General features: G+C 36.0%; 1 protein-coding gene across 3 annotated transcripts in view; it reads right to left on the bottom strand.

Annotated features, from left to right (window-relative positions):
• Window positions 1–4,207: 4,207 nt before the first annotated feature.
• Window positions 4,208–27,363, bottom strand: part of SEPTIN10 (septin 10) — a 66,263-nt gene continuing 43,107 nt past the window's right edge. For 2 of the 3 annotated variants that reach the window (XM_047069237.1, XM_047069238.1), the window contains exons 7-11: window positions 27,071–27,167; window positions 25,714–25,882; window positions 13,138–13,270; window positions 7,627–7,814; window positions 5,772–5,875 (exon numbers count right to left, since the gene is read on the bottom strand). In XM_047069237.1, the coding sequence (XP_046925193.1) occupies window positions 5,860–5,875; window positions 7,627–7,814; window positions 13,138–13,270; window positions 25,714–25,882; window positions 27,071–27,167 (603 nt within the window). In that variant the 3' untranslated portion in view covers window positions 5,772–5,859. Of the gene's footprint in view, window positions 5,876–7,032; window positions 7,116–7,626; window positions 7,815–13,137; window positions 13,271–25,713; window positions 25,883–27,070; window positions 27,168–27,363 lie in introns of all 3 variants that reach the window. The other variant, XM_047069239.1, reaches the window with a different exon arrangement.

Here is a 27,363-nt window from a genome sequence, read left to right as displayed (position 1 = left end):
GAAAAAATATCAGGCTTATTGAGGTATATGGAATATTTCCACCACTCTAAGAGATTTCCTTGTGTGCATTTGAAGTCAATCTTCCTCCCTCAGCAGGCCCAGCAACTACAGCTGATTTCTGTCCCTATGGTTTTGCTTTGACAAAAATGTCACATAATTGTAGTCATATAGCCGTTTGTGTCTGGTTTGACTTAGCAAAGTACTTCTGGATTTATTCATGTATCTACATGTATCAGTGTGCCCCTTTTCATTGTATGATGAACTACAACTTGTTTATACATTTATCAGTTGATGGACATTTGAGTTGTTACAAGTTTGGCAGATTATGGAAAAAACTGCTATAAACATTTAAATACAGGTCTTTGTATGGACAAATATTTTCATCTATCTTGAATACATTTTTTAGGACTGGAATTGCTGGGTTTTATGGCATGGCAAGTAGAACAATGTCCTCCTAGAGATCTGAATCCACAGAACCTTTGAATGTTAGGTTGCATGGCAGAGGGAAACTAAGGTTGCTAGCCAGCAGATGGGGAATTGCTGCTAGTGGGCCCCATGTAATCACCAAAGTCTCTTAAGGTGGAAGAGGGAGGGAAGAGAAAAAGGTCAGACTGAGGCCATGTGAGGATTCAACTCACCACTGCTGACTCTGAAGATGGGGGAAGCAATCATGAGCCAAGGAATATGGGCAGCTTCTAAAAGCAGGAAAAGGCGAGGATTCTCCCCTAGGGCCTCCAGAAGGAACAGATCCCTGGCCACACCTTGATTTTAGCCCTGTGAACCCCATGTCAGCCTTCCAGCCTCCAAGAATGTAATACAGTGTTTTTTAAGTCAATAAGTTTGTGGCAACTTGTTATAGCAGCTGTAGAAAACTAACACATATGGTGAGGGAACAGGAAGCTGGCCGACTTTCCAAAATGACTGAACCATTTTGCATTCCCACCAGCAATGCAGTGTTCTAGTCATTCCACAACTCCCCACCTTCATTTTCGTAATGTCAGGTTTGTTGTTTTCAACTCTAGCCATTCCAAGCCTCTTTCCTTTCTTCTTGGTCATTCTTCCCTTGGTTTTTTAATCTTAATATATCTTTTTAAAATACAGGAAATTTGGATTTTTTTTCTATTTCATTAATTCCTGTTTTCATCTTTATTATTTTGCTTTGGGTTTAATTTACTATTCTTTTCCTAACTTCTTGAGATGAATGTGTACAACACTGGTTTTCAGCCTTTTTTCCCTCCTAATACTAGCATTTAGGATTATAAGTTTTAGCCTTTTTTCTCTTCTAATGCTAGCACAGCATGGAGAATTACAAATTTTGAGCCTAAGCATAACTTTAGCTGTTTCTCACAAGTTTTGATAATAGGTTTTCATTATCATTCAGCTCAAAATATTTTTCAAATTTCCTTTTTGATTTCTTCTCTGACCCATGGGTTACTTAGAAGTTTATTTGTTAGTTTCCAAATATATGGGAATTTTTGTTACTACTGATTTCTATCTTAATTATATGATGATCAGTCTACATGTAACTCCTTCAGAAGGTACTCAGGCTTACTTTGTAGTCAAATGTCCTGGTCAGTTTTCATAAATGTTCCCAGTGGGCCTGAAAGCAGTGTGTGTTCTGTGATTTGGGGTATACTGCTCTATAATTAATTGCTCACCAGGCCAATGTGGTTGAATGTTTTCTTCAAGGCTCCCATATTTGTACTAATATTGGTCCGCTTGGTCTATCATATACAAAAGATGTATGGAAATCTCCCAGAGTATGGATTTGCATACTTCTCCACATATTCTCATCAATTTTTGCTTTAAATATGCTCACAGAGGCTGTAATGTACATACAAATTTGTTGTTATATATTCTTGTATTTGAAGGTCTATCTCCAACAATACCTTTGCATTAAAGGTTTTTTTTAATATATAGAAAATATAGCTACACATTAGCTTTTGGTTAGAGTCTGCATGATGTACCTTTTCCTATCTTCTGTCTATGAAGACAGAGAAAATTTCAGGCCTCTCATAAAATGATTATAGCTGATTTTTAAAGACTTTGTCTAAAAAAATTATAGCATGTAATCAATGTGATAACATATTTACTTGGGTCTACCATCTACCATATTATTAAATGTTTTCTGGTTGTCATACCTGTTTTATTTTCTTTGCTTTCTTTTGAATTATCATTTATTAGACTAGTATTCCCTCTGTCAGTTTGAAAGTTACATACTTTACTGTGTTTACGTGCACTCTTACGAAGTCTCATGTTACTGGGCTGACTGGGACTCATTCTCCTCCCAGTTAATGGAAGAACCTTAGATGACTTGATTTATCCCACTCCCCCAATTTATATGCCACTCTAGTCTTGTGTTTTAGTTTTCTGTATATTTCCAACTCTTTAAGACATTATCATTGTTTTGCAGTCATTATTCATTTAGATTTATCCATTTGGTTACCACTTCCATTACCATATATACCTTTCTGCATCCGTATTTTTTAAACACTACTTATTTATTCTATTACACAAGAACTGCTCACCTGTTTTCAGTATGGAGGTTCCTCAAAAAATTAAAAATAGAATTACCCTATGATCCAGCAATTGTACTACTAGGTGTTTGCCCAAAGGATACAAAAATACTGATTCGAAGGGGCACATGCACCCCAATGTTTATAGCGGCATTATCAACAATAGCCAAATTATGGAAAGAGCCCAAATGTCCATCAACTGACAAATGGATAAAGAAGATATGGTATAGAATACTACTTGGTGATGAAAAGGAATGAAATCTTGCATTTGCAACAACATGGATGGAACTAGAGAGTATTATGCTATAAAAATAAGTCAGTCAGAGAAAGACATACATTATTTCACTCATATGTGGAATTTGAGAAACTCAACAGATGAACACAGGGGAAGGGAAGGAAAAAATAAGAAAAACAGGGAGGCAAACCATAAGAGATTCTTAATACAGAGAACAAACTGAGGGTTGCTGAAGGGGAGTTGGGTGGGAAGGAGGATGTGTTAAATGGGCTCTGGGCATTCAGGAGGGCATTTTTGGGATGAACACTGGATGTCATATTTAAGAGTTCAGGTTCTACTCCGGAAACCAAGACTACACTGTAGTCTTGAATTAAAAAAAAAACTTTAATTAAAAAAAAAAAAAAAAAAAGAACTGCTCACCTGGACTGCAGTCTCTCTACTGAGTCACCCTGCCCAAGCCAGTTCCAGCTCCTCCAATACATCTTTTCTGTCAACTCTGGAGGAATATCTGACCATGTGAGGTCAAATCTTTCCATGGCTCCTACTGCCTGTGGGATTGGGTTTATAAACTCTTTCTTGATCTGTCCCCTAATTCTAAAATTTCATCCTCACTCTTTTTCCACATCTCCCCTATACTCTCTACTCATAGTTAGCTATTTTCTAGAGTACACAGATATTATCAAAAACATGCTATTCCTTGTACCTGAATTATGGTTCTCCATTCACATATCTAAAAAACTGCTTCCAATCCTTCAAGACCCAGTCACTTCCCTGAGTGCTTTCTGGTGTTCTGTGGGTGAGATAAAAGCCCTTCTGAGACTACTCTATGCGTAAATTTGCTCTCTTGTCTTGTTACTGTTCTGGTTGCTCCATTAGAGCATGGCTAGCCTTAACCATGTGTATGCCTATTTCCTAGCCCAATAGGAAAATGGGGCCTAAACTGAGTTCTTCTTCAAAAAGGGGATAATAGTCCCTGTAATGTTTTTTTCCCCCTTTGTGTTTTTCTGAAGCTGAAATCATAGTCTATGTGAAAAAGCTTTAAAGATCAGACAAGTATGTAAAGATTAATGGTTGATAATGAGGTAATTGTTTCACATGCTTTATGGAAAACAAATTACCAAAACATGTCTAGCTTTATTTTGTTCCCAGGGAATTTATTAATTCAAGCTTCATTGGATCATAACTCACTTTGTAACCCTGCATCTGGATAGTGAAGAATAAATCAGGTTTGTAAGAAGAACATGAACATTATAGTGTATTTGTTCTCAAAACTTTTGAATCTCAAATAAATGAAATAAATTAAAGATCACATTGTCAGTTGAAGCACATGTGGTGAGTCTTGCTTACAGCAGAGTCAGTAGTAGTAATAAATGTCTTCAGAGTCTTAGGCAGGTTTCCATAATCTTTTCAACTAGAAAATTGAATAATTTTTTTTTAACATTGCCAACAACCAATCTGGCATTTAAACTTACTTTATTAAAGTTGAGGATAGCTGTTTAATACATAGTTTGATATAATAAAACTACAGATGACCAGCACTCACATCACATAATTGAGCTTCCAGGATGACACTCCCCTCAGCTAACGCTCAGTGCTGTGGCAGTGGATGGGCTCTGTACGACAGGCTACCTGCCCTCAGGGACTCACGGGCTCTCCTGCTCTCACCTTCCAGCTGGGCTCCGTACAACAGGCTACCTGCCCTCATGGACTCAGAGGCTCTCTTGCTCCCACCTTCCAGAACCTGGGCATTACTGATCCTGAGAAGAAAGTTCAGAGCTTTTTCTGTGATACTTAAAACTTACTTTACTAATGTTTTAAAAACCTAAGAGACATTTGTGAATTTCAAATGCAAAACTGGAATTTAAGGTGTTTGTTCTGATAAATTATGCTATGAAATGAAAGGTTTTATTTGCAACTTATACAATTTCATGAAAATATACACTGCTCAGAATCTGACATAGGCTAAGTAAAACATTTTGTTTTCTGAAAAATACTGGTAATATACACCTCTGTCTTAAAATAATTCAAACACATGATTAAATGAACTAATTTTGACAAAATGTTTCTTTAAGATGACAGTTTGCAAAAAGAAAAGTTAAGGTAATTTTAAACCAATTTTAGTAAATACGTAAATATATTTTATTTGTCAAGAGGATATTTTATTTAGGATATTCAAGTACAAAAGTGAAAAATTATATACCTATCTATGACTGTTAAGAAAAAGTTAGAAGGCATCCAATTGTTCTAAGAATACTATGAAGGCACTGAATTCAAATATCTCAATATATGAGTTATCTAAATTTTTATATCTTTAATATTCAGATGCTGACAGATATTTTCTTAAGAAATATTTTTAATAAGACAATTCAACCTTATGATTTTTTTTCCCTGGAAGACAGTTTTAAACATATAAAATATCCTAATGAAACAGAGTGGCAACACCCCAGATTCAAAGGTACTCATCACTAGAAAAGGGATTTATACCTGGATGTTATTACTTTCAAACATATCTTGCTCCATCACAACAATACTTCAACCACAATAAGGTATAGTGAAGCATAGAAGGCCATCATGTTACATAATTTCATACAAAAGCGTAGGATCATGTTATCAATTGGATAATGGTACAAAAATTAAAAACTTCTATAAAACTATTAAGAGATTAGAGCTTCAGGTATATAATACATTTTAAAACATATTTCCCAAATTTTACCTTTGGTATGTACAAAAAAGGAGTTCCTCTTGGAATATAAATGCAATCAGATAGCCATACAATGAATGAGTTCTGTATTTTCAATGTCACTGACACTTTGCTCCATGGTACAATGCATGTAAGTGACAATAACCAGGCAGCAGGAAAAATGATCTACATTCATCACAAACCAGCAACTTGAAAACCTCTAACAACAGTGAATATATAAGTGATATCATTCACTGTGGCTTATATATTAACTTTATACTTAAAAGCATTTAAGTGCCATTTGTGGCCATTTGCCAGATATAGAATAAGTGATACAGAAAATAAAAACAGCAAGAAAATCAGAGCATACTTCTAACATTTTAATAACTTTTGCTTGTGATGACCTTCTATGATCTGGAACCTTTGTTTTACATAAAATTGGAGCTGGAAAGAGAAAAAAAACCTTTTGATTGGTACAATAAAAAACTATATAGGAAATAAAAATTATTAAAATCATTAGTTTTACAAAGCTTTTACAGAAAGAGCAAATATACATCTAATATACTATAGGATATCTAGCTATGGGACTTTGGAAAAGAAAAAATAAAAATACCTCATCAAACTCTATTTTCTTGAATATTAATTCTTCTGAGCTCTCAAAAAACTATGGGCTTTGCCCTTACTTTATAAACAAGAACACATACTAATGGTTGTTAAGTGGAGCAGGGTGACAATTTTTACAAAGCAAATGTAAGCTGTCTTTCATACATGGAATAAACTTGGGGAATCCAATTTTAGTAACACTGGATTAAGATGAAAGGATAAGAAGGTAAAAGGTCCCTTAACTGTACAATTCAAAGCATATCTTAAAGCAGTAATAAACTATATTTATAGCTTATCTTTTGAAATTCAATTATTGAATAAAAATAGCTATTAAAAATCATATACATTTTTTTGACAAGTAATTGCATGCCCACTATATAGCAGGCACTGTTATAGGCTCTGGACATGGATGCATCAATGAACAAAACAAAGATCCATGCCCTTGTAAAGTTTATATGGAAGGATCACACATGAGAATTCCTTCCTTCTTTCTTCTCCCCAAACTATAAAATCCACAGGTCGGCTAAATCCACCAAAACCCTGTGGATTTACTTCTCCATAGTTTAAAAATTGGAAAGTCCCCATGGTCCAATGTTAGGTTTCCCTAATTATTTGAAGTCACAATATTCTGAAAATGCTGGGTTTGAAATAAGATATGATGATAAAATTAAATCAGAAATGTTGCTCTGTGAGGAACATAAGGAGAGCTGGATGCTGCCAAAACAGAGGCAGCTGGAATAAACTAAGGCAAAGAGTCACAGAGAAGCACTCTCAACAGAACAGGTTAATGATGAATTTCAAGAACAGTCAACTAGGCAAAATGACAAGGGCATTTTAAGTAGGAGAAATAAAGAACATAAAATATAGAAAAGAAAAAAAAACTTATTTTCTAAAATGTTGGTAACTTTGATTTTAACACATACCCCAAACCTATAAGCCTTGAGATTATCATCCAAATGCTACTCATGGCCACCCCATTGTACAGGGGCCCTCTCTACCTTCCTCTGCATCTTTACGTCCACCATTGATTTCACAAGCTCTGACATCAAAGCACAGGAGTTCAAATCGATAGCCTGGATCCCTTATTAAAATAAAAATTCTCACAAAATCATTATCAGTAGAATTTGTAAAATAAAAAAAGAGAACCTAAGAATTCGGTCTTTTATCAAGTATTACTTCTATGATTCACCTACAAAGTATATACATGAAATTCAAAATATATATAACCAACGGTAGGTAAGTCAGAAGTTATTAGAAATACAGGCTAGGTGACAAAATAAGAGCAGCCATTCTTCCCCCCAGGTAGCTGACCCTTTCTACATTATGATACTTTTTTTTTCACTCATTCATTTGCTCACCTTGGCAAATATTTACTGAGCACCTAATATGTACCAGGTGCTGTTCTAGATGCTGCAGAAACAGCAGTGAAGAAAAGGGACAGGTCTCTGCTCTCAAGGAGCTGATATTTTAATCACAAGAGGTTGACAAGGAATAAGGAAACTGGTAAGTTCAATGAAGATCAAACAGGGCAATGAGAAAGAAAGTAATGGAGGAATGGGGCCACCAGAGTCAGGGAGTTGGGGATGGCTTACTTCTTACGGTCTTTGTCCTTCTTCAGGTTGCTGCCTGATGCCATGTAGGACTGGTTCTGGTATATCTCTGAAGTAGCTTTCTTTTTTGAGAAAGCGATTATTTCTTCTTCCAAGAGTCTTCTCTTTTCTTCAAGCTTCATTCTCTCTTCTTGGTGAACTCTTTTAAGGTGCTCAAATTTAGCCTGTAGCTGTAAAAGAAAGGTGCAGTTCCCATCAACAACACATTGTGGCAGCACATGCACAGGAATGTTCTCCGGCTTAGCAACAATTTCTAACACTAACCTACACAGCAATCTACAAGTTTTCCTGATGTCTCGAAAGTTCATGCTTTAAGGAAAAATGTACATATGGAACTGCCTTGGTAACTTTAATTATAAATGAGTTCCCATGATGCAAAAGATTCATGAACAAAAACACATAATAAAAAAAATACAGTCTCATGTAAAATCCTGTTTTTTTTATTCTAATTTTATTTTTTCATTTTTTTTTAAACATAATTGATTGTCAAGTTAGCTAACATACAGTGTATACAGTGTGTTCTTGGCTTCGGGAGTAGATTCCCATGTTTTTAAAACATTTGACCTTTTCTTAGAGTTTTCATTTTCTTGTTCTATATATTTCCCTGCAAAGCCTCTTCAAATAAAACTCTCTAAAATCCATGCTTAATAAAAGTGAGGGACACAAATTACAAAAGCAAGTTATTTTCCAAGTAAAGATACCAAATATAGTGAAACTGTTAAAAGTTCTATTGGTAATCCTGCTTGGAAAGTGTCAATTGTCAATTTAAATCAAGAACCTTAAAAATCTATTACATTTTCCCACAGTCATTCACCTTCTTGAAATCTAAGCTAAATCAAGAAATCCTAAATTGAGTAAGTTTTATTCATAAAAATAATCACTGTAGTTGAGTTTACAGCATAATGGAAAACATAGCCCACATCTAATAAAGTCAAAAAGTAAATTTGTGCTAAATACACTCAATGCAACCATTAAAATGAGTTTGTAAAAGTTTATAACATTATAACATGATATTTCCTTGGTTTGTTTATCTAGAAAAAGAATCTAGGGACTTTAGTGGATCCTATATCAATGAGCCGCGTGTCTTGCCTGCCAAGAACACACGCACAGCATCCAAAATCTAGATAAAAAAGGTAACTTTTTGAATTCCCTGGTCTAGTTAGATAACGTTTAGTATTTTCAGTTCTGGGTAGCATTCATATAAAAAAGTAGGACTTGGTTTCTAGAAAAGATGGCATATAAGAAACTGAAGAGCTAAACTCCATCCTAATAAAAATTCACTGTTCCAAATATGGAAGAGGCTGTCTTGTGCGCCAGTAAATCCTGACAGGAGATGTATTTAAAAGGAGACAGAACAGGATTGAAACAGATTAAGTAAAATTCTTCTTCCCTAAAATGCTTTTATTCCTGAGGATGGCATTTCAGAGAAGCATCAGTTCATTAGTATTTGCTTATTTCATAGTTCCTGCTTTTACAAAAATTTATGTGTGTGTGTGCATGTGTATTTAAAAAGTGGGGTTCATCTAGTTGTCATTCAAATCAATGGTATACATAGAGTCACAACTGAGTATGTGTGTATCTTCTATAAATGTGGGAGAGGAGCTGAGTAAAGCCTGGAAAGACAGGATACAGGAGTGGATTTAGATTATGTGTATAGGAGTGGATTTAGAGGACATGTATAAAGACATCTCTGATTACTTAAATGCATACTCAATATGCATAGTTAAATATCTTGAAAGGTTATAGACTACTTCATAGATCATTCATGAAGTTGACTAAAAATTGCAGAAATACTGCAAAAAGAAAAATGTTTTAAAAAGGGAGGCAGAGATAGGTATGACTATTATTTACATAATGTGGAATTCACAACTTTTGACAGCAGCAGTCTATTCCATGTACATAAAGCACTCACTTATGGTTCCACAATGTAATTCAAACATATTTCAAATACTCAGAAGCAGTGTTTACAAAAGATATAGCATATTGGTGGTACTGTCTTAAGGGCATTGGTGAGAAGTTATCAACAGCACAGAAGGTCTCCTGTTTTTTTGACCCTGACTCTAAAGTATTAATGATACTGGCTTTACAGTATTAAAACTAGCCATGAAGTACCTTGTAACATTAATAAGAGAGGCCCAGAATCTACTGCCTATAATGCTATATAGTTAAAAATTTAGGGAGCACCTGGGTGGCTCAGTCAGTTAAGCATCCAACTTCAGCTCAGGTCATAATCTCATGGCTCATGAGTTCAAACCCCGTGTTGGGTTCTGTGCTGACAGCTCAGAGCCTGGAGCCTGCTTCGAATTCTGTGTCTCCCTTTCTCTGTACCTCCCCCACTTACACTCTGTCTCTCTCTCAAAACTAAATCAACAGTATGGAGGTTCCTAAAAAAATGAAAAAATAGATATACCCTATGATCCAGCAATAGCACTGCTAGGAATTTACCCAAGGGATACAGAAGTGCTGATGCATAGAGGCACATGTACCCCAATGTTTATAGCAGCACTTTCAACAACAGCCAAATTATGGAAAGAGCCTAAATGTCCATCAACTGATGAATGGATAAAGAAGATGTGGTTTATATATACAATGGAATTCTACTTGGCAATGAGAAAGAATGAACTCTTGCCATTTGCAGCAATGTGGATGGAACTGGAAGGTATTATGCTGAGTGAAATAAGTCAGAGAAGGACAGATATCCTATGTTTTCACTCATGTGGATCTTGAGAAACTTAACAGAAGTCCATCGGGGAGGGGAAGGGGAAAAAAAAAGTTACAGAGAGGGAGAGAGGCAAACCATAAGACACTTTTAAATACTGAGAACAAACTGAGGGTTGATGAGGGGGGAGGGGAAAGTGGGTGATGGGCATGGAGGAGGGCACCTGTTGGGATGAACACTGGGTGTTGCATGGAAACCAATTTGACAATAAATTGCATTAAAAAAATAATAAATAAATAAATAAATAAACATTAAAAAATTAAAAATAAAAGTCTATAAAGGATCTACTGACAAACAGTCTTTCTCTTTTTCTTTCAACCATGTGATTTGAAATTCAACCCTGAATTTTCAATTTCCTTTTAAATAATACACATTTAAACAAGATAATCTTGTATCGGATTTTAAAAATTAAAAACTCAACTATAGGGGCGCCTGGGTGGCTCAGTCGGCTAAGCATCCAACTCTTGATATCAGCTCAGGTCATGATCTCAGGGGTCATGAGATTGAGCGCCACGTCAATGTGGAGCCTTCTTAAGATTCCTCTCTCCCTCTACCACTCATGCTCACTCTCTCTGTCTCTGTCTCTGTCTCTCTGAAAAAAAAAAAAAAGAAAAAAAAAGAAACAACTCAACTGTAAACCACTTCTACATCTTTTCTCCTCACTGGAAAAACTAAGAATCATGATATATGAGAATTAAACTCTTAAATAGTTTCACTCTACTTCTATCTTAAAGATGAATCTACTAATGAAAAAAAAGTCAGCATCCTCATTTCCTGCTCATTACAACTCTTTCCTCAATTTTTATACTTAAAAATAACTCAAAACTAGGGAACTATTCTTGGACAAAAGAGACTAAGCAAACAGAATACCCGAATGTGATATGAGACCTACAACTGAATTCCAGTTCAAAAATAAAAAACTAAAAAATCTGTAAACAAATAAAAGAAAAAAAACAATAAAAGACCATCTTGGACAACTGGGGAAATGTGACTGTGGACAGGAGATCAGGTGAGATTATGGCATTCCCATTAATTTTCTTAGGTGTAATACTAGTACAATGGTTATGGAAGAAAATGTGCCTAACTTCAGAGATGCACACTGAAGTGCCTAGGGATAAAGTGTCATAATATCTACAACCAGCTTTCAGATGACCAGGGAAAAATGGACACCCCTCTCTCCCAGATGCATACACACACACACACACACACACACACACACACACACACATATATATATATATATAAAATAAAGGTGGCAAAACACCCATTGCTAAATCTAGGTGTGGGGAGAGACATAGGTAGGTACCCTTACTTTCACTTTCCTGTTCGAACTTTTTCAAAATACAAAGTTCAAATTCAAATTATAAACAAGAGATATCAGACTATTAATTTTATAAAACTACTTACAAGTATACTTGAAAAAATAAATTTGTAAAAATATAAATAATTCAGAAAATCTTGTATTATCAAGTTCACTTGTATTAACATTTTTGTCTTAGAAATTCCTTTTTGAACTCATCCTTTTTGACTCTCATCTTGAATGTGGCCATTTACTTAAAAGTAGCCATTGTAGTTAGGTCTACAGAAAATAGTTTAACTCAAATAAAACTAAAAGTGTTGCTTGAAGAACTAGAAGCAAACAAAACTATGGAAATAACTGCAATGTTTGTGTGTGCATGTGCACATGTATGCCAAGGTTATCCAAAAGTGATTTGACCACCTGACTGGTCTGGAAAGCCTGAGTTCAAACTCAGAAGAGTTACTTAATTGTTTTCATAGTTACCTGTTTCATGGCATCACCCCAACAGCTCTCAAGAACTCTCAAGAAAGGTTTTATTAAGCCACGGCTAAAACATTTCTGGTTCAAAGTTAAGGTATTTATTCCATTAGACATTCTTTCCTGCTTTGCTGAAGATTAGTTGACCATAATTTTACTATTAGGTATTTACCCAAAGGATACAAAAATACTGATTCAAGGGGTACATGTTCATAGCAGTGCTATCAACAACAGCCAAACTATGGAGAGAGCCCAAATGTCCATCGACTGATGAATGGATAAAGAAGCTGTGGTATGTGTATACACAAACACACACACACACACACACACACACAGCCTCAAAAAGAATGAAATCTTGTCATTTGCAACAATGTGGATGGAACTAGAATGCATCTACTAAACAGCGAAATAAGTCAATGAGAGAAAGTCAAAAAGCATACCATATGATTTCACTCATAAGTAGAATTTAAGAAACAAAACAGATGACCATGGGAAGGAGGGGGAAGAAAAAGAGACGGAAACAAACCACAAGAAACTCCTAACGACAGAGAACAAACTAAGGGTTGATGGAAGTGGGTGGGAGATGGCTAGATGGGTGATGGGTATTAAGGAGGGGACTTGTGATGAACACTGGGTGTTGTATTTAAGTAATGAATCACTGAAATCTACTCCTAAACCAATAATTGCACTGTATATTAACTAAAGCATGCATAAATAAATAAATAAATAACAAAGTTAAGATACTTAAAACACCTCTTAGTGACCTAGTCCCCTTGGAGAACCACTTCTAATGGAAGACGATTTGCTCAAAAAAGCCAAATTTTTATTTGATTTCAGATTTTTAAAAGTCTGTATCCAAAGACTATGTGTTAAAATAGCTACTTTTTAAAGAACAATAAGTACTCTCCAAAAGCATCTCAGCTAAATTTTTGAGATAAATCTCTCAAACAGGACACCTAAAAAACAAATGCAGATCACATCAAACCAGTGTACTTGCCTCTCTTTCAGCTTCTTTCAATATGGCTTCTTTCTCCTTTACTCGCTGCACAAACATCTGCTTCATTTCTTCTTCCTTCCTCTGACGTTCACCATAAAATTCATGTCTTTTGGCTTCATAGGTCTCTTGAAGACTACAAAGTTATTTGTGGTACTCTCATGTTAAAAAGCGATGTAGGAAACTTTCAAACAGTCAAACATCTTGGATTAATCCTCATAAGTATACCATACTTTCCAATACCCTCTTACACACAGCAACCCAAAACATGGCATTTCCTATAGCAATGAGACATAAAAAGCCACCCGTGACACAGCTAACAGAGAGTACTGGACTTCTGAAATCTCTGCTTTTTATAAGCCCTTTACAAGAAGTATTCTAATTTTACCCCAACTGAATTCCTCTTTCAGTCTTTGTTAATTGGCATCACTGTGTCTGAAAACCTTCAAGTCTTGAAGTCATCCTTGACTCTACCCTTACCTTACCTGATCACCAAAGTCTGGGAGTTCAGTCTGTGCCCCTGACATCATTTCATTCCAATCTTCTGATTTTTACAGATATCCTAGCTCAATCTTGGTCATTTTCTGCTTTCACTATTGCAATATCATAACTGATTTCTGGGCTTTTAGTTCCTCTTTCACTTTCTTCTTTCTTTTCACTCCTAAGATTTTCCAAAAAGGTCCCACAAATCTCATCTTTTTTTCCATTGCACTAGTTATGTTATCTACAGAATAAGGTCCCACCTCCTTTAAATAGCACTCAAGAAACTTCACAAGCTGGCCTAATTCTACCTTTCCAGATTCATCTCTTTTAAAACAAAAAAACCTTTATTTATTTATTTTGAGAGAGAGAGAGAAAGAGACAGAGACAGAAAAAGAGAGAGATGGGGGAAGGGAGAGAGAGAGAAAGGGAGAGAGAATCCCAAGCAGGTTCCCTGCTGTCAGCACAGAGCCAGACGAGGGGATTATGAGATCATAACCTGAGCTGAAATCAAGAGTTGGATGCTTAACCAATGGAGCCACCCCAGATGCCTCTCCAGATTTGTCTCTTAACAAACAAATCTAATGCCCTAAGGTTCCAGTCATAACAGCCTACTCGTTGTTCCTAAAACACACCACAAATTTCATGCTTTAGCTTATGTGTCCCTATGCTTCCCATGTTATTGCCCACCTCTCAATCCTCATTCTACCCATCTAACCTTCTACTTCTCAAGGTCAAATTCAAATGCAACTTCCTCTCTAAAGCCTCCCCTAGTCTCCCCCATTGGAACTAACTGTGCCTTTGAAGCATTCTCATGGCACTTTGTACCTTTTCCTTGGCATTTATATCCTATCTGCCTCTCTCTTCTAATAGATCATTATCTTTGTAACGTGACTATACAGCAAAGCTCTCTAGACATTTCAGTCTCTTAATAAATGTTCATTTGGTGACAGAAATTGGCAGAAAGTAGAGCCAGATTTAACCAACCAGAGAAAGGACTGTACTGGAACACTATGCCTAGCTGCTCTTTCTTACTTATAGCATTTCAGATGTACTTCTTATACATCAGAAATGCCAAGCCCTTCCATTTCAGCTCACTATGAGACTATCCTAAAGATTTAACAGGGAACACAAATGCACCTTCCAGCTGTGCTGCAGTGAGAAATTTCTACTGCTTACAAAAAAAAACTTTACATCTAAATAGATATAAAATGTGATAAATTAAGGCATTTTACAATCTTAAATGTTGTAACTGGAGAAATAAATCTTCCAAGTATAGAATTTTAAAAGTTCATGAAGAAATAGAGTAAGAAATGTTGCATAACAGCTATTATGGCTTATTGTGTGTGGTATGCAAAGCAGGTGTTCTGAGGAGGAAAAGATCCTAAACACTTTCTTTAAAAGCAAAATGTACAAACTGCCCTAGATAAGCACATAAATGTCCCAGATTTCAAGAACATTTTACTTTTTACCAGGCTTTTTGCTTTTCTGTGGTTGTTCTCGTCTTATTTTTGTTCTTTAAACACTTTTTTAATTTTTATTTATTTTTTTAAATTTACATCTAAGTTAGCATACAGTGCAACAATGATTTCAGGAGTAGGTTCCTTAATGTTCCTTACCCATTTAGCCCATTCCCTCCTCCCACAACCCCTCCAGCAACCCTCTGTTTGTTCTTCGTTTTTAAGAGCCTCTTATGTTTTTGTCCCCCTCCCTGTTTTTATATTATTTTTGCTTCCCTTCTCTTATGTTCATCTGTTTTGTATCTTAAAGTCCTCATATGAGTGAAGTTGTATGATATTTGTCTTTCTCTGACTAATTTCGCTTAGCATAATACCCTCTAGTTCTATCCATGTAGTTGCGAATGGCAAGATTTCATTCTTTACTCATTCATTACTCCTCATTACTTGCGGAATAATTAACGAATTATTCTTTATTATTTCATTACTCCGCATTACTTCTGGAGTAATACTCCACTGTACATATATACTCATTGTGGTTTTGATTTGTATTTCCCTGATGATGAGTGATGTTGAGCATTTTTTCATGTGTCGGTTGGCCATCTGGATGTCTTCTTTGGAGAAGTGTCTATTCACGTCTTTTGCCCATTTCTTCACGGGATTATTTGTTTTTGGGGTGTTCAGTTTGATAAGCTGTTTATAGATTTTGGATACTAAACCTTTATCTGATATGTCATTTGCAAATATCTTTCCCCCATTCCATCAGTTGCCTTTTAGTTTTGCTGATTGTTTCCTTTGCTGTGCAGAAGCTTTTTATTTTGATGAGGTCCCAATAGTTCTTTTTTGCTTTTGTTTCCCTTGCCTCTGGAGTCATGTTGAGTAAGGAGTTGCTGTGGCCAACGTCAAAGAGGTTTTTGCCTGCTTTCTCCTCGAGGATTTTGATGGCTTCCTGTCTAACATTTAGCTCTTCATTCCATTTTGAGTTTATTTTTGTGGATGGTGTAAGAAAGTGGTCCAGGTTCATTTTTCTGCATGTTGCTGTCCAGTTTTCCGAGCACCACTTGCTGAAGAGACTGTCTTTATTCCATTGGATATTTTCCTGCTTTGTCAAAGACTAGTTGGCCATATGTTTGTGGGTCCATTTCTGGGTTCTCTATTCTGTTTCACTGATCTGAGTGTCTGTTCTTGTGCCAATACCATACTGTCTTGATGATTACAGCTTTGTAATACAACTTGAAGTCTGCGATTATGATGCCTCCTGCTTTAGTTTTCTTCTTCAAGATTACTTTGGCTATTTGGGGTCTTTTCTGGTTCCATTCAAATTTTTGGATTGTTTGTTCCAGCTCTGTGAAGACTGCTGGTGTTATTTTGATAGGTATTGCATTGAATATGTAGATTGCTTTGGGTAGTATTGACATTTTAACAGTATTTGTTCTTCCTATCCAGGAGCATGGAATATTTTTCCATTTTTTGGTATCTTCTTCAATTTCTTTCATAAGCTTTCCATAGTTTTCAGTGTATAGACTTTTCACCTCTTTGGTTAGATTTCTTCCTGGGTATTTTATGGTTTTTGGTGCAATTGGGACTGATCCCTTGATTTCTCTTTCTGTTGCTTCACTGTTGGTATATAGGAATGCAACTGATTTCTGTGCATTGATTTTATATCCTGCCACTTTGCTGAATTCATGGATCACTTCTAGCAGTTTTTTGGTGGAATCTTTTGGGTTTTCTGTATACAGTATCATGTCATCTGCGAAGAGTGAAAGTTTGACCTCATCCTGGCCGATCTGGATGCTTTTATTTCTTTGTGTTGTCTGATGGCTGAGGCTAAGACTTCCAATTCTATGTTGAATCACTGTGACGAGAGTGGATATCCCTGTTGTGTTCCTGACCTTAGGGGAAAAGCTCTCCGTTTTTCCCCATTGAGGATGATATTAGTGTTGGGTCTTTCACATATGTCTCTTATGATCTCAAGGTATAATCCTTCTATCCCTACTTTCTTCAGAGTTTTTATCAAGAAAAGATGTTGTATTTTGTCAAATGCTGTCTCTGCAGCTATTGAGAGGATCATGTGGTTCTTGTTCTTTCTTTTATTGATGTGATAAATCACATTGTTTTGTGGATATTGAACCAGCCCTGCATCCCAGGTATAAATCCCACTTGGTTGTGGTGAATAATTTCTTTAATGTATTGGTGGATCCAGTTGGCTAATATCTTGTTGAGGATTTCTGCACCCATGTTCATGAGGGAAATTGGTCTATAGTTCTCCTTTTTAGTGGGGTCTCTGTCTGGTTCTGGAATCAAGGTAATGCTGGCTTCATAGAAAGAGTTTGGAAGTTTTCCTTTCATTTCTATTTTTTTGGAACAGCTTCAAGAGAATATAGGTGTTAACTCTTCCTTAAATGTTTGGTAGAATTCCCCTGGAAAGCCATCTGGCCCTAGACTCTTGTTTGGGGGGATGTTTTTATTACTAATTCAATTTCTTTACTGGTTTGGATCTGTTCAAATTTTTTATTTTTTCCTGTTTCAGTTTTGGTAGTTTATATGTTTCTAGGAATTTGTCCATTTCTTCCAGATTGCCCATTTTGTTGGCATATAATTGCTCATAATATTCTCTTATTGTTTTTATTCCTGTTGTGTTGGTTGTGATCTCTCTTCTTTCATTCTTGATTTTATTTATTCGGGTCCTTTCCTTTTTCTTTTTGATCAAACTGGCTAGGAGCTTATCAATTTTGTTAATTCTTTCAAAGAACCAGCTTCTGGTTTCATTGATCTGTTCTACTGATTTTTTGGCTTCAATAGCATTGATTTCTGCTTTAATCTTTATTATTTCCTGTCTTCTTCTGGTTTGGGGCTTTAGTTGCTGTTCTTTTTCCAGCTCTTTAAGGTTTAAGGTTAGGTTGTGTATCTGAGAGCTTTCTTCCTTCTTTAGGAAGGCCTGGATTGCTATATACTTCCCCCTTATGACCACCTTTGCTGCATCCCAGAGGTTTTGGGCTGTGGTGTTATCATTTTTATTGGCTTCCATGTACTTTTTAATTTCCTCTTTAACTTCTTGGTTAGCCCATTCATTCTTTAGTAGGATGTTCTTTAGTCTCCAAGTATTTGCTATCTTTCCAAAGTTTTTCTTGTGGTTGATTTTGAGTTTCAGTGTTATGGTCTGAAAATATGCACAGTATGATCTCAATCTTTTTGTACTTGTTGAGGGCTCATTTGTGTCCCAGTATGTGATCTATTCTGGAGAACGTTCCATGTGCACTGAAGAAGAATATACATTCTGCTGATTTAGGATGAAATGTTCTGAATATATCTGTTAGGTCCATCTGGTCTAGTGTGTCATTCAAAGTCATTGCTTCCTTGTTGATTTTCTATTTAGATGATCTGTCCATTGCTGTAAGTGAAGTGTTGAAGTCCCCTACTATCATAGTATTATTATCAATGAGTTTCTTTATGTTTGTGATTAATTGATTTTTATATTTGGGTGCTCCCACATTTGCAGCATACATGTTTACAATTGTTAGGTCTTCTTGGTGGATAGACCCCTTAATTATGATATAATTCCCTTCTTCATCTCTTGTTACAGTCTTTATTTTGAAGTCTAGATTGTCTGATATAAGTATGGCTACTCCGGCTTTCTTTTGTTGACCATTAGCTAGATGGTACTCCATCCCCTTACTTTCAATCTGAAGGTGTCTTTAGGTCTAAAGTGGGTCTCTTGTAAACAGCATACAGATGGATCTTGTTTTCTTATCCAGTCTGTTACCTTATGTCTTTTGATTGGAACATTTAATCTATTGACATTTAGAGTGAGTACTGAAAGATACGAGTTTATTGCTATTGTGTTTCTTGTAGAGTTGGAGTTTCTGGTGGTGTTCTCTGGTCCTTTCTAATCTTTGTTGCTTCTGGTATTTTTTTTGTCTTTTCTCCCCTCAGAGAGTCCCCCTTAAAATTTCTTTCAGGGCTGGTTTAGTGATCACAAATTCCTTTAACTGTTGTTTGGGAAACTTTTAATCTTTCCTTCTATTTTGAATGACAGCCTTGATGGATAAAGAATTTTTAGCTGCATATTTTTCCAATTCAGCACATTGAATATATTCTGCCACTCCTTTCTGGCCTGCCAAGTTTCTGTGGATAGGTCTGCTGCAAACCTGATCTGTCTTCCCTTCTAGGTTAAGGATTTTTTTCCCTTGATGCTTTCATGATCCTCTCCTTTCCTGAGTATTTTGTGAATTTGACTATGATATGCCTTGTTGATGGTCAGTTTTTGTTGAATCTGATGGGAGTCTTCTGTGCTTCCTGGGTTTTGATTTCTGTGTCTTTCCCCAGGTTAGCAAAGTTTTCCGCTATGATTTGCTCACATAACCCTTCTACCCCTTTTTCTCTCTCTTTATCTTCTGGGACCCCTATGATTCTGATCTTTTTCCTTTTTAATGAGTCACTGATTTCTCTAATTCTTAAATCGTGCTCATTGCCTTAGTCTCACTCTTTTTTTCTGCTTCATCATTCTCCATAAGTTTGTCCTCTATATCATTGATTCGCCGTTCTGCCTCATCCATCCTTGCCACCGTGGCACTCGAGATTGCAGCTCAGTAATGACATTTTTTTAATTTCATCCTGACTAGTTTTTACTTCTTTTATCTCTTCAGGGAGGGATTCTAATCTATTTTTGACCCCAGCTAGTATTCTTACTATCGTGATTCTAAATTCTGGTTCAGACATCTTGCTTTTATCTGTGTTGATTAAGTCTCTGGCTGTTGTTTCTTTCTGCTCTTTCTTATGGGGTCAATTCCTGCTGAGTTCTGTGGCTCAGGTTGTGCAGATTGTTGTGTTAATCCTCCAATTAGTTTTCTAGGTGTGCAGGATGGTTTAGTGTTGATCTGGCTGTATTTCATGGATGTGAGATGCAAAAAGACTTCCATGCTGTTCCGTAATCTTGGCTCCTCCCTGTTTTGGTCTTATTTTAAAGAAGCCTCTAAATCTATCAGGCTACCTTCACTATTGTCAGAAACCTCACTACATTTCACCAGCCCCATATTGGATTTGATAGTCTTTGATGACAAACTTGATTTAAATAATATGTGGAATTTAAATGAATTTTAAACTGTTTTCAAAATTCTCATTATCTGTTTATACATAAGCACTTGAGTTGCTTAGGAGGAAAATAAATCTACCTGGTAAAGAGAAAAGACCTAACATTTGTTGAATAGCTGCTAACAGCAAGGTAATTTTCTGGTAATTCCCATATCTATCTAATTTCCATACCATCTGTGAAGATCAAGCACTAATACTCTGTTTTACAGATAAGAAAACTAAAGCTCAGAAAGGTAAAGTAATCTGCCCAAAGCAACACAGTTGGTAAGTAGAAAGTTGGAAATTGAACCAGGTCAGATTTTTGGGTTTTTTTAAAGATAAAAATGTACTACTCCTGCATATTTTCCACCATGTCATATGGTTTTTCAACTTTGACAACCAAAAGCCAACTGTAAGTAAAGAAACCTGCACTATCTTTCAAAAAGTCACAAAGAAACTCTTAGAAAATCTGTAAGGGAATGATTTATTAGTGTTGTAAAACTAAGACAACCACTGTTTACTATCATGGATTTATTCATTAAATGAAAATGAAAAAATAGTTTTCTTGCTATTTTAATATAAAATTCTTGCTTTTTCTAATATAAAAGTAGCTTGCTGTGAATATTCAACGCAACATATTACTATACTTAAAGTATCACTGTTGAAAACCAAAGAAGAAAAAAAATTCTCAGAAATTCATTTTCATCAAGAAAATCACTGCAGTCCCTTCACTTGGGATTTGTTTCACATACAGTTCTAGTTCTAATAAACCTGCTGAACTTTCTCCATTTCTGCTGTAGACTAAATGCAAAAGTTATTTATTTCTTGAGAATTCCAAAGACACAAATTTTATAACACAAAAAATCATGCCAAACACTTAAGCAACTCTAAAATACTACAAAAATCTTCTTTTCAAAACTATAGGTCCCTCAAATCTATAGGCCCCTTCCATTCTCTAATGTTAAAGATGATTAATTTGGGGAATAAGAGTGGTTATGTTAATCTAAAATAACTTGGGGATTTAAGGAGCTTTATAAGCATGTCTGATCTAGCTTAAATAACTAAAGATCAGTTAATTAAGACTAGAGGAGAGTATAATGCCATTTACTGGGACCTCATGACAAGCACCTGAACAGTGTTGGGAGATTAGGATGCTAACTATGACTCAGCATAACTGTTCACAATAAAATGTAAGTGGAAAACAAGCTGACGGTATGGCAGTGAAGAATAAAAGTCATCCTAACAGGTTCATAGAACTATTTTTTATTGATAGATATAATAGGGATGGATTTCATATGCCAACCAAATCACAGTGACTATTTTTACATATACCCCAAATTAAATGGAAAACATTGCCCAGAAAATAGAATATAACTTCTTGAAGCTGTAAAACCTTCCTAAGACATCAGGCTATACTGAATTATAGAAGCTTTATCAAATAATTCATTCACAAATGAGAAAACACCAAGAGAAGAAACATCTGCCATGCCTGACTCAAGAAATCCAGTAAGAAATTTCTTCTCTCTTAAGGATGGCAGAGGACCCATGCAGGCAGAGGTCTTCCTTACACTGAGATCTAGTTCCCCATCTTTTCTTGCTTGTTCCCTATCCAATCTAAAATCTGGCATAAATTGAAGAACCTCCTTTGCCAATTTTCCATTCTTCTTCTGATTTGTGAGCGGATGTTTCCCAGACTGAAGATATGCTCAAAAAAAAAAAAAAAAAAAAAGATGTTCTAAGCACTCTTTGATTCCGACTGCCCACCATCTATCTATACCTCCTTTTGGTATTGTTACCTGATTACCTTTTGGAGAGCTACCTCTCCCCACTGGGGATATCGTATGATGGGACAATTAATTAGATTCATGCCCACTCTGGCCAAGACGAGGCAAGACGTCCTAAGGTAGGCCTTTGGACACCCTCTCCTGGGCTATAAATTGTCAAGCAGAGAATTAAAAGTCTGGAAATGGTTTCAATTCATTCACTCCACTTCCAGTATAGAATGAAACTGGTTTCTACCTGTTCTAAGCCTTCCCTTTGAATCTGTAAGTCTTGGCCAATGTAGTCTTCCAACTATTGCCCTTTTTTCTTTTAGACGGAGTGGTTTTCATTTTCAAAGAGCTGTAAAGGAAGCAATTGGATTGTATTACACTGCTATACTTCTACAGCAAGAACTTGATCCTCAGCTTCAACACAGCTGACCTCTTCCTTCCTGAAACCCTCTACATTTGGCTGCCAAGACATGACACTGCTGGCTTTCCTGCCCAAGCCTCCTCAATCTCTTCTATCTGCTTCTCTGGCTGAAAAATATTAGAGTGACTCAAGTCTGTTTCCAAGGTACCTTGCTTTCCAGATATACTTCTCTCTCCAGGCAATCTCATCCACACCCATACATTCAATTAAACATCTAAATGCTGATAACTCTTAAGTTTATTCCTTTGGCCCAGCCCTCTCCTCTGAGCTCCAGAGAAGTACCCAAAGTGCCTATCAACATTGTTATTTGGATGTTTGAGGGGAAACTCATGTCAGCAGGTCCCAAACCAAGCTTTTGATCTCCATCATGGCCATCACTGCTGCTCCACAAAAAAAGCCAGTTCTTCCAGAGATAACTATCTCAATGAAAGCAACAACCATCTGCCTAGCCAATGAAACCATAATACTAGGAAACCAGAAGTCTTTTTTTTAGCATCTTCTGACATCTCCTGCTTCTTTACCTCATTACACCCAAACAATCACTAAGTTCTTTCAATTTCATCTTCTAGATACCTTGCAAGCACATCTAGTTCTATTTTCATTGCTTTTACTCTCCCACTGGTCTCTCCAAAGTAGCTTTGCATACCCCTTTAATACCTTCTTTGCATTATAGCTAAAAGTGATATTTCAAATGCAAATATGATATAACTCCTTGAATGGTTTTGCCTTTCCCTTGGGACAAAGCCCAAATCCTTACCAGGTCCTCCCCAGTTTGACTCCTATATACCTCTTCTCTCAATCTTATACCCCCCAACTTGTCTGTCCTCCAGCTACACTGACCTTCCTACAGCCTTCAAAATGTTATTCTCTCTGCTTACACAGTCTTTTCATGTCTTTCTCTTATTTCCCCAAATTATTAGCTCAAAACAGTAACTGCCTCAAGAAAGTCTCTAATTTTCCACATTAAATCAGGATACCCCCCCAATATAACATCTCTCCCTTAGTGTGTATTTCACAACTGTGATTGTGGAATTAGTTATTGATTTTGGCCTCCCCTACAAGAATGTAAACTCCATGGCAGCCATGTCTACAGGATCTTATTCAGTATTATATCCCCAGCACTTAGCCCAGAGCCTTGCAGAGAGTAAACACCTTTACAATATTTATGATTTTACATAATGTTAATCACTGTTGATTCCCAAATTATTATCTCAGCATTAACTTCTCTCTAAGCACTAGATTCATTTATGCAAGAACCTACTGAAACTCTTCACTGTAATATTTAATAAGCAATTTAAATTTAACATGTCCCAAACCTCTCAATTATCAACCATAACTCCTAAAATTGACCCTTTCCCCAGCCTTGCTCATATTAGTAAACATCACCACCATTCAGCCATTTCTCAGGTCAACCACAGTGACTAGAGTTATCCTTGATTCCTCTGTCCTCTACATCCCATATCTGAAACATCAATGAGTCCTATTAACTTTACCTTCAAATTAGATGTCGTAATGTGTTTCTGACCACCTCTACATTACCACCCTAATCCAAGCCTCTCTGGTCTCACCAGGACTACTACAGCAGTCATCCTGACTCTATTTTCCACACAGGGCCAGAGTACCCTCCTCCCACCTCTACCCCAGAAACTCTGTAAGGCAGGGTTTCTGTTTAATCCCACAGTGCATACATATCCATTGACTAGCACTGTGTGGGGCAGATGGGAGACAAAGAGTAAATATCTACTAAATGACTGAATGATAATTTTAACTTAAACGTAGATCCTTTGGCCCATCCCTGGAAATTCTGAACCTGTCTTTCTTAATCTTTCACAGATGCCTGATGACTGACCCACCAGACAACCTGAATCCCTCTTTTCAGAGTATTTCAATGCTGTCCCACTTGCTCTCACTCAGGATCCATGTCTTAGTAATGTACATTGAGACCTCTGAATTTTTTTCATGTTTATTTATGTACTTTGAGAGAGAGAGAGAGAGAGAGAGAGAGAGAGAGAGAATGTGTATGCAAGTGGGAGAGGGGCAAAGAAAGGGGGAGAGAAAGAATCCTGAGCAGGCTCCATGCTTAGCAAGGAGCCTGATGTGAGGCTTGATCTCACAACACTGAGATCATGATCTGAGCTGAAATCAAGAGTCAAATTTGATTGACTGAACCACCAACTTGGTGACTGAACCACCCAGGCGCCCCAATGAGACCTCTGAATTGACCCTTAGACTTTAAAGAATAAGAAGTAAAGTCTCATCTGGGAAACAGTGGCAAAGCCAGATCTTCAATAGAGAAAATAATTTTATCAGAACTGACCCATAACCAGAAGCACAGCATGCCTGAAATTGGTGAGAGGGGTTAAGTACATATAATTCTTAATTTATCATGCTACTAAAGCTAAAACAGTAATTAAATCCATAGATAGAAAAAAAATTGAAAATTTAACCTCATCTATTAAATCTTCCCAAAGGTCATATGCAATAGCAGCATTGATTTAACATTCTCTTCCTCCTTCCTTTTGTGTTTACTCTAGTGCAAATAGGAACAGCCAGGGAAATGACAGAAATGCAAATAATGAAATGGAAAAGGAATCCTTAGTCCCATAACAGAGTTTTAAAGAGTGTTTGTCTTAAAGATCTCATGCTTTCCTCCATGCAAAAACTGTTCTGGAATGCTACATCAAATCAAATTTGATGTAGTAGGTTAAGGATTAGAGTTTCATGTTTACATATCTTAATAAGAAAAAAAAAAGTGAGGAATGTGGCAGCATATAAAATTACCCAGCAAGTTTACTATAACATTGAATGCTATAATCACTGAGCAAGAAGGTCATCAGGCTCTAAAATTCTTATAACTATACTGAAATATTTTAAGAAACAAGTCTAATCTCTGACTTCCTGCAAGCACGTTTATTTTTCCTTTACAAGATAGTTCCCTAAGTTTAAGTCATTCCAAACTTTCATCAGGAGGAAAACCAAGTGTTTTTTTTGTTTGTTTTACCCTGATGCACATTCTAACTTTCTTTTAGAAGAAAGGATAAATATACTTTCATCTTTTTCAGAAAAATACAAACATAGAACCAAATAATGAGAGTTCTTTCCTTTAGTTATTCATTTCAGCATGTACTGAGATAGTGGGCTTTTGCCCCATGTTCTTTCTTAAATACTTCAAGTCAGATGAGGTCTTAGAGACCCTTCAAAAGCAAGAAGGCCTCAACTAATCTGAGAAGCACAATAATTAATCATTAGGAAATGATTCTACTTCATGGTTTGCCTGATTTCTGAAAACCACATTCTCCAACATCCTGGGTATATAACATAGTATAGTTCTAACTTCCTCTTTGGTTGGCTTCTCAGAGAAATCCACCCCCCCCCTTACCTGAGCGGCTTATTCTCTGGACCCACATCTGTAAAGCCCATTTCCTCCAGTTTGCAACGCCTGTAAAGTTCATAATGCCTAGTATGGGTCTGTTCTCTCAGATCCTCCATGTTTGTACAAATAAGCATTTCTCGGAGCTTTACAAAGTCACAGTGGTTTTCATTTTCCACTAGTCCGAAAAACAAGAAAACAGCAACACCAATTTTTAATTCCTGGCACACAGTTAGCATTTGTTGAATGAATGAATGTATAAAAACACATTTGAAATAACAGTAAAATGATCAGTTACCTACAACTATTTTATATAAATAACCAAGGAAGAAACTCTTGAATTATATACACTGAATTACAGGCATGTAAATTAACAGACTGGGAGATTGCTTTAAATTTAGTAGGCAATAGATAAACAGGAAAGAAATACATTACGTTATATTACCATATGCTCCAGTTATTTCACTAATATTTTGTTAGCAATTTACAAAACCATCCTCAGGACATTTCACAAAGTGCTTAAAAAGAGTCTGTAACATTATTTTACTAAAACTTCGAAGTACTCAAGATACCACCTATACATGCTATAATTATCAAATTCTTTTTATACAATGTCACATTTATGATGCTATGTTTGACATGATACAGAATTAATGAATAAGTACACTGAGTCCTCCTTACATGGTCCTTCATCTGTTTACAGTGGCTCAAAGACTACAAATAAATGTGTTACTGAAACGAATAGTTTTAAGTACAATTACTATTTGTATATTTTTTTACACATTAAAAATGTTAAGTTTTGTCAATATTTTTATTAATTACAAATTTGTCAATTTAAAAAAGAAGCAGCACTGGGAAATCAGTACTAGTAGAGGTAATCCATTCCCCATTAATTAGCACCACAAGTAAATGAACCAGATAGTACTAATTACTTATTCATTATAATGCTAGATAAATCCTAAAGTTTCTTAATTGCCTGACTAGTTTGTTTTAGAAATAGTAATACTTTGATGAGTGAAAATATATAAATGTACAAGATGGTTTACTGTGCCTAGAATTACCTAGTAATTAGTTTATGTATCATGTTCAAACACTAGTGTTTACCCTCAAATTCTGTTCAAAGGACCTGACCAGTGCTTTCTACCATCTGAATGTCTTGGCACACCAGACACGAAATGTGTGTGGGATCATGCAGAAAATAGAGAAGCTCTGCCAGCCTCTACAGAGTTGGCTAAAATAAAACACATTCCACACTCCTGATAAACAAATCATAACCCAAAATAAATAATACCTCAGAATATACTGAATGCTACTTTCAGACTGTTAGGTGACATACATATTCCTAGTCATCATTCATCTCATTTACCTTGTACAACACCCCAAGGGTATTGGCGAGCTTTGACCATCTTATTTCCAACTTTTACCTCATCCATACTTCCTACAACAGCAAATGGCAAATGTCCCTGGAAAGGAACCATGATATCAATCATATCTCACATTACTGTGATACATGCCTAACTAAGACAAGTTTTATAAAAATAACAGATTAGAGAAAATTTACTAAATAATGAAGTTATTAAAATCAAATGACCTGCTATGCCTCCAATTTTAAAACTTGGCAGTGAATATGTGCCAATTGTTCTCTAAGAGTAAATTTTA

Source organism: Lynx rufus, unplaced genomic scaffold (assembly GCF_022079265.1).
Source record: "Lynx rufus isolate CCGP_SWC_20201006 ecotype Redwood Valley unplaced genomic scaffold, mLynRuf1.p SCAF_8, whole genome shotgun sequence".
In the NCBI taxonomy this organism is placed as follows: Eukaryota; Metazoa; Chordata; class Mammalia; order Carnivora; family Felidae; genus Lynx; species Lynx rufus.
Note: the sequence above shows the minus strand (reverse complement) of the source record. Positions and strands in the feature narration are given on the sequence as shown.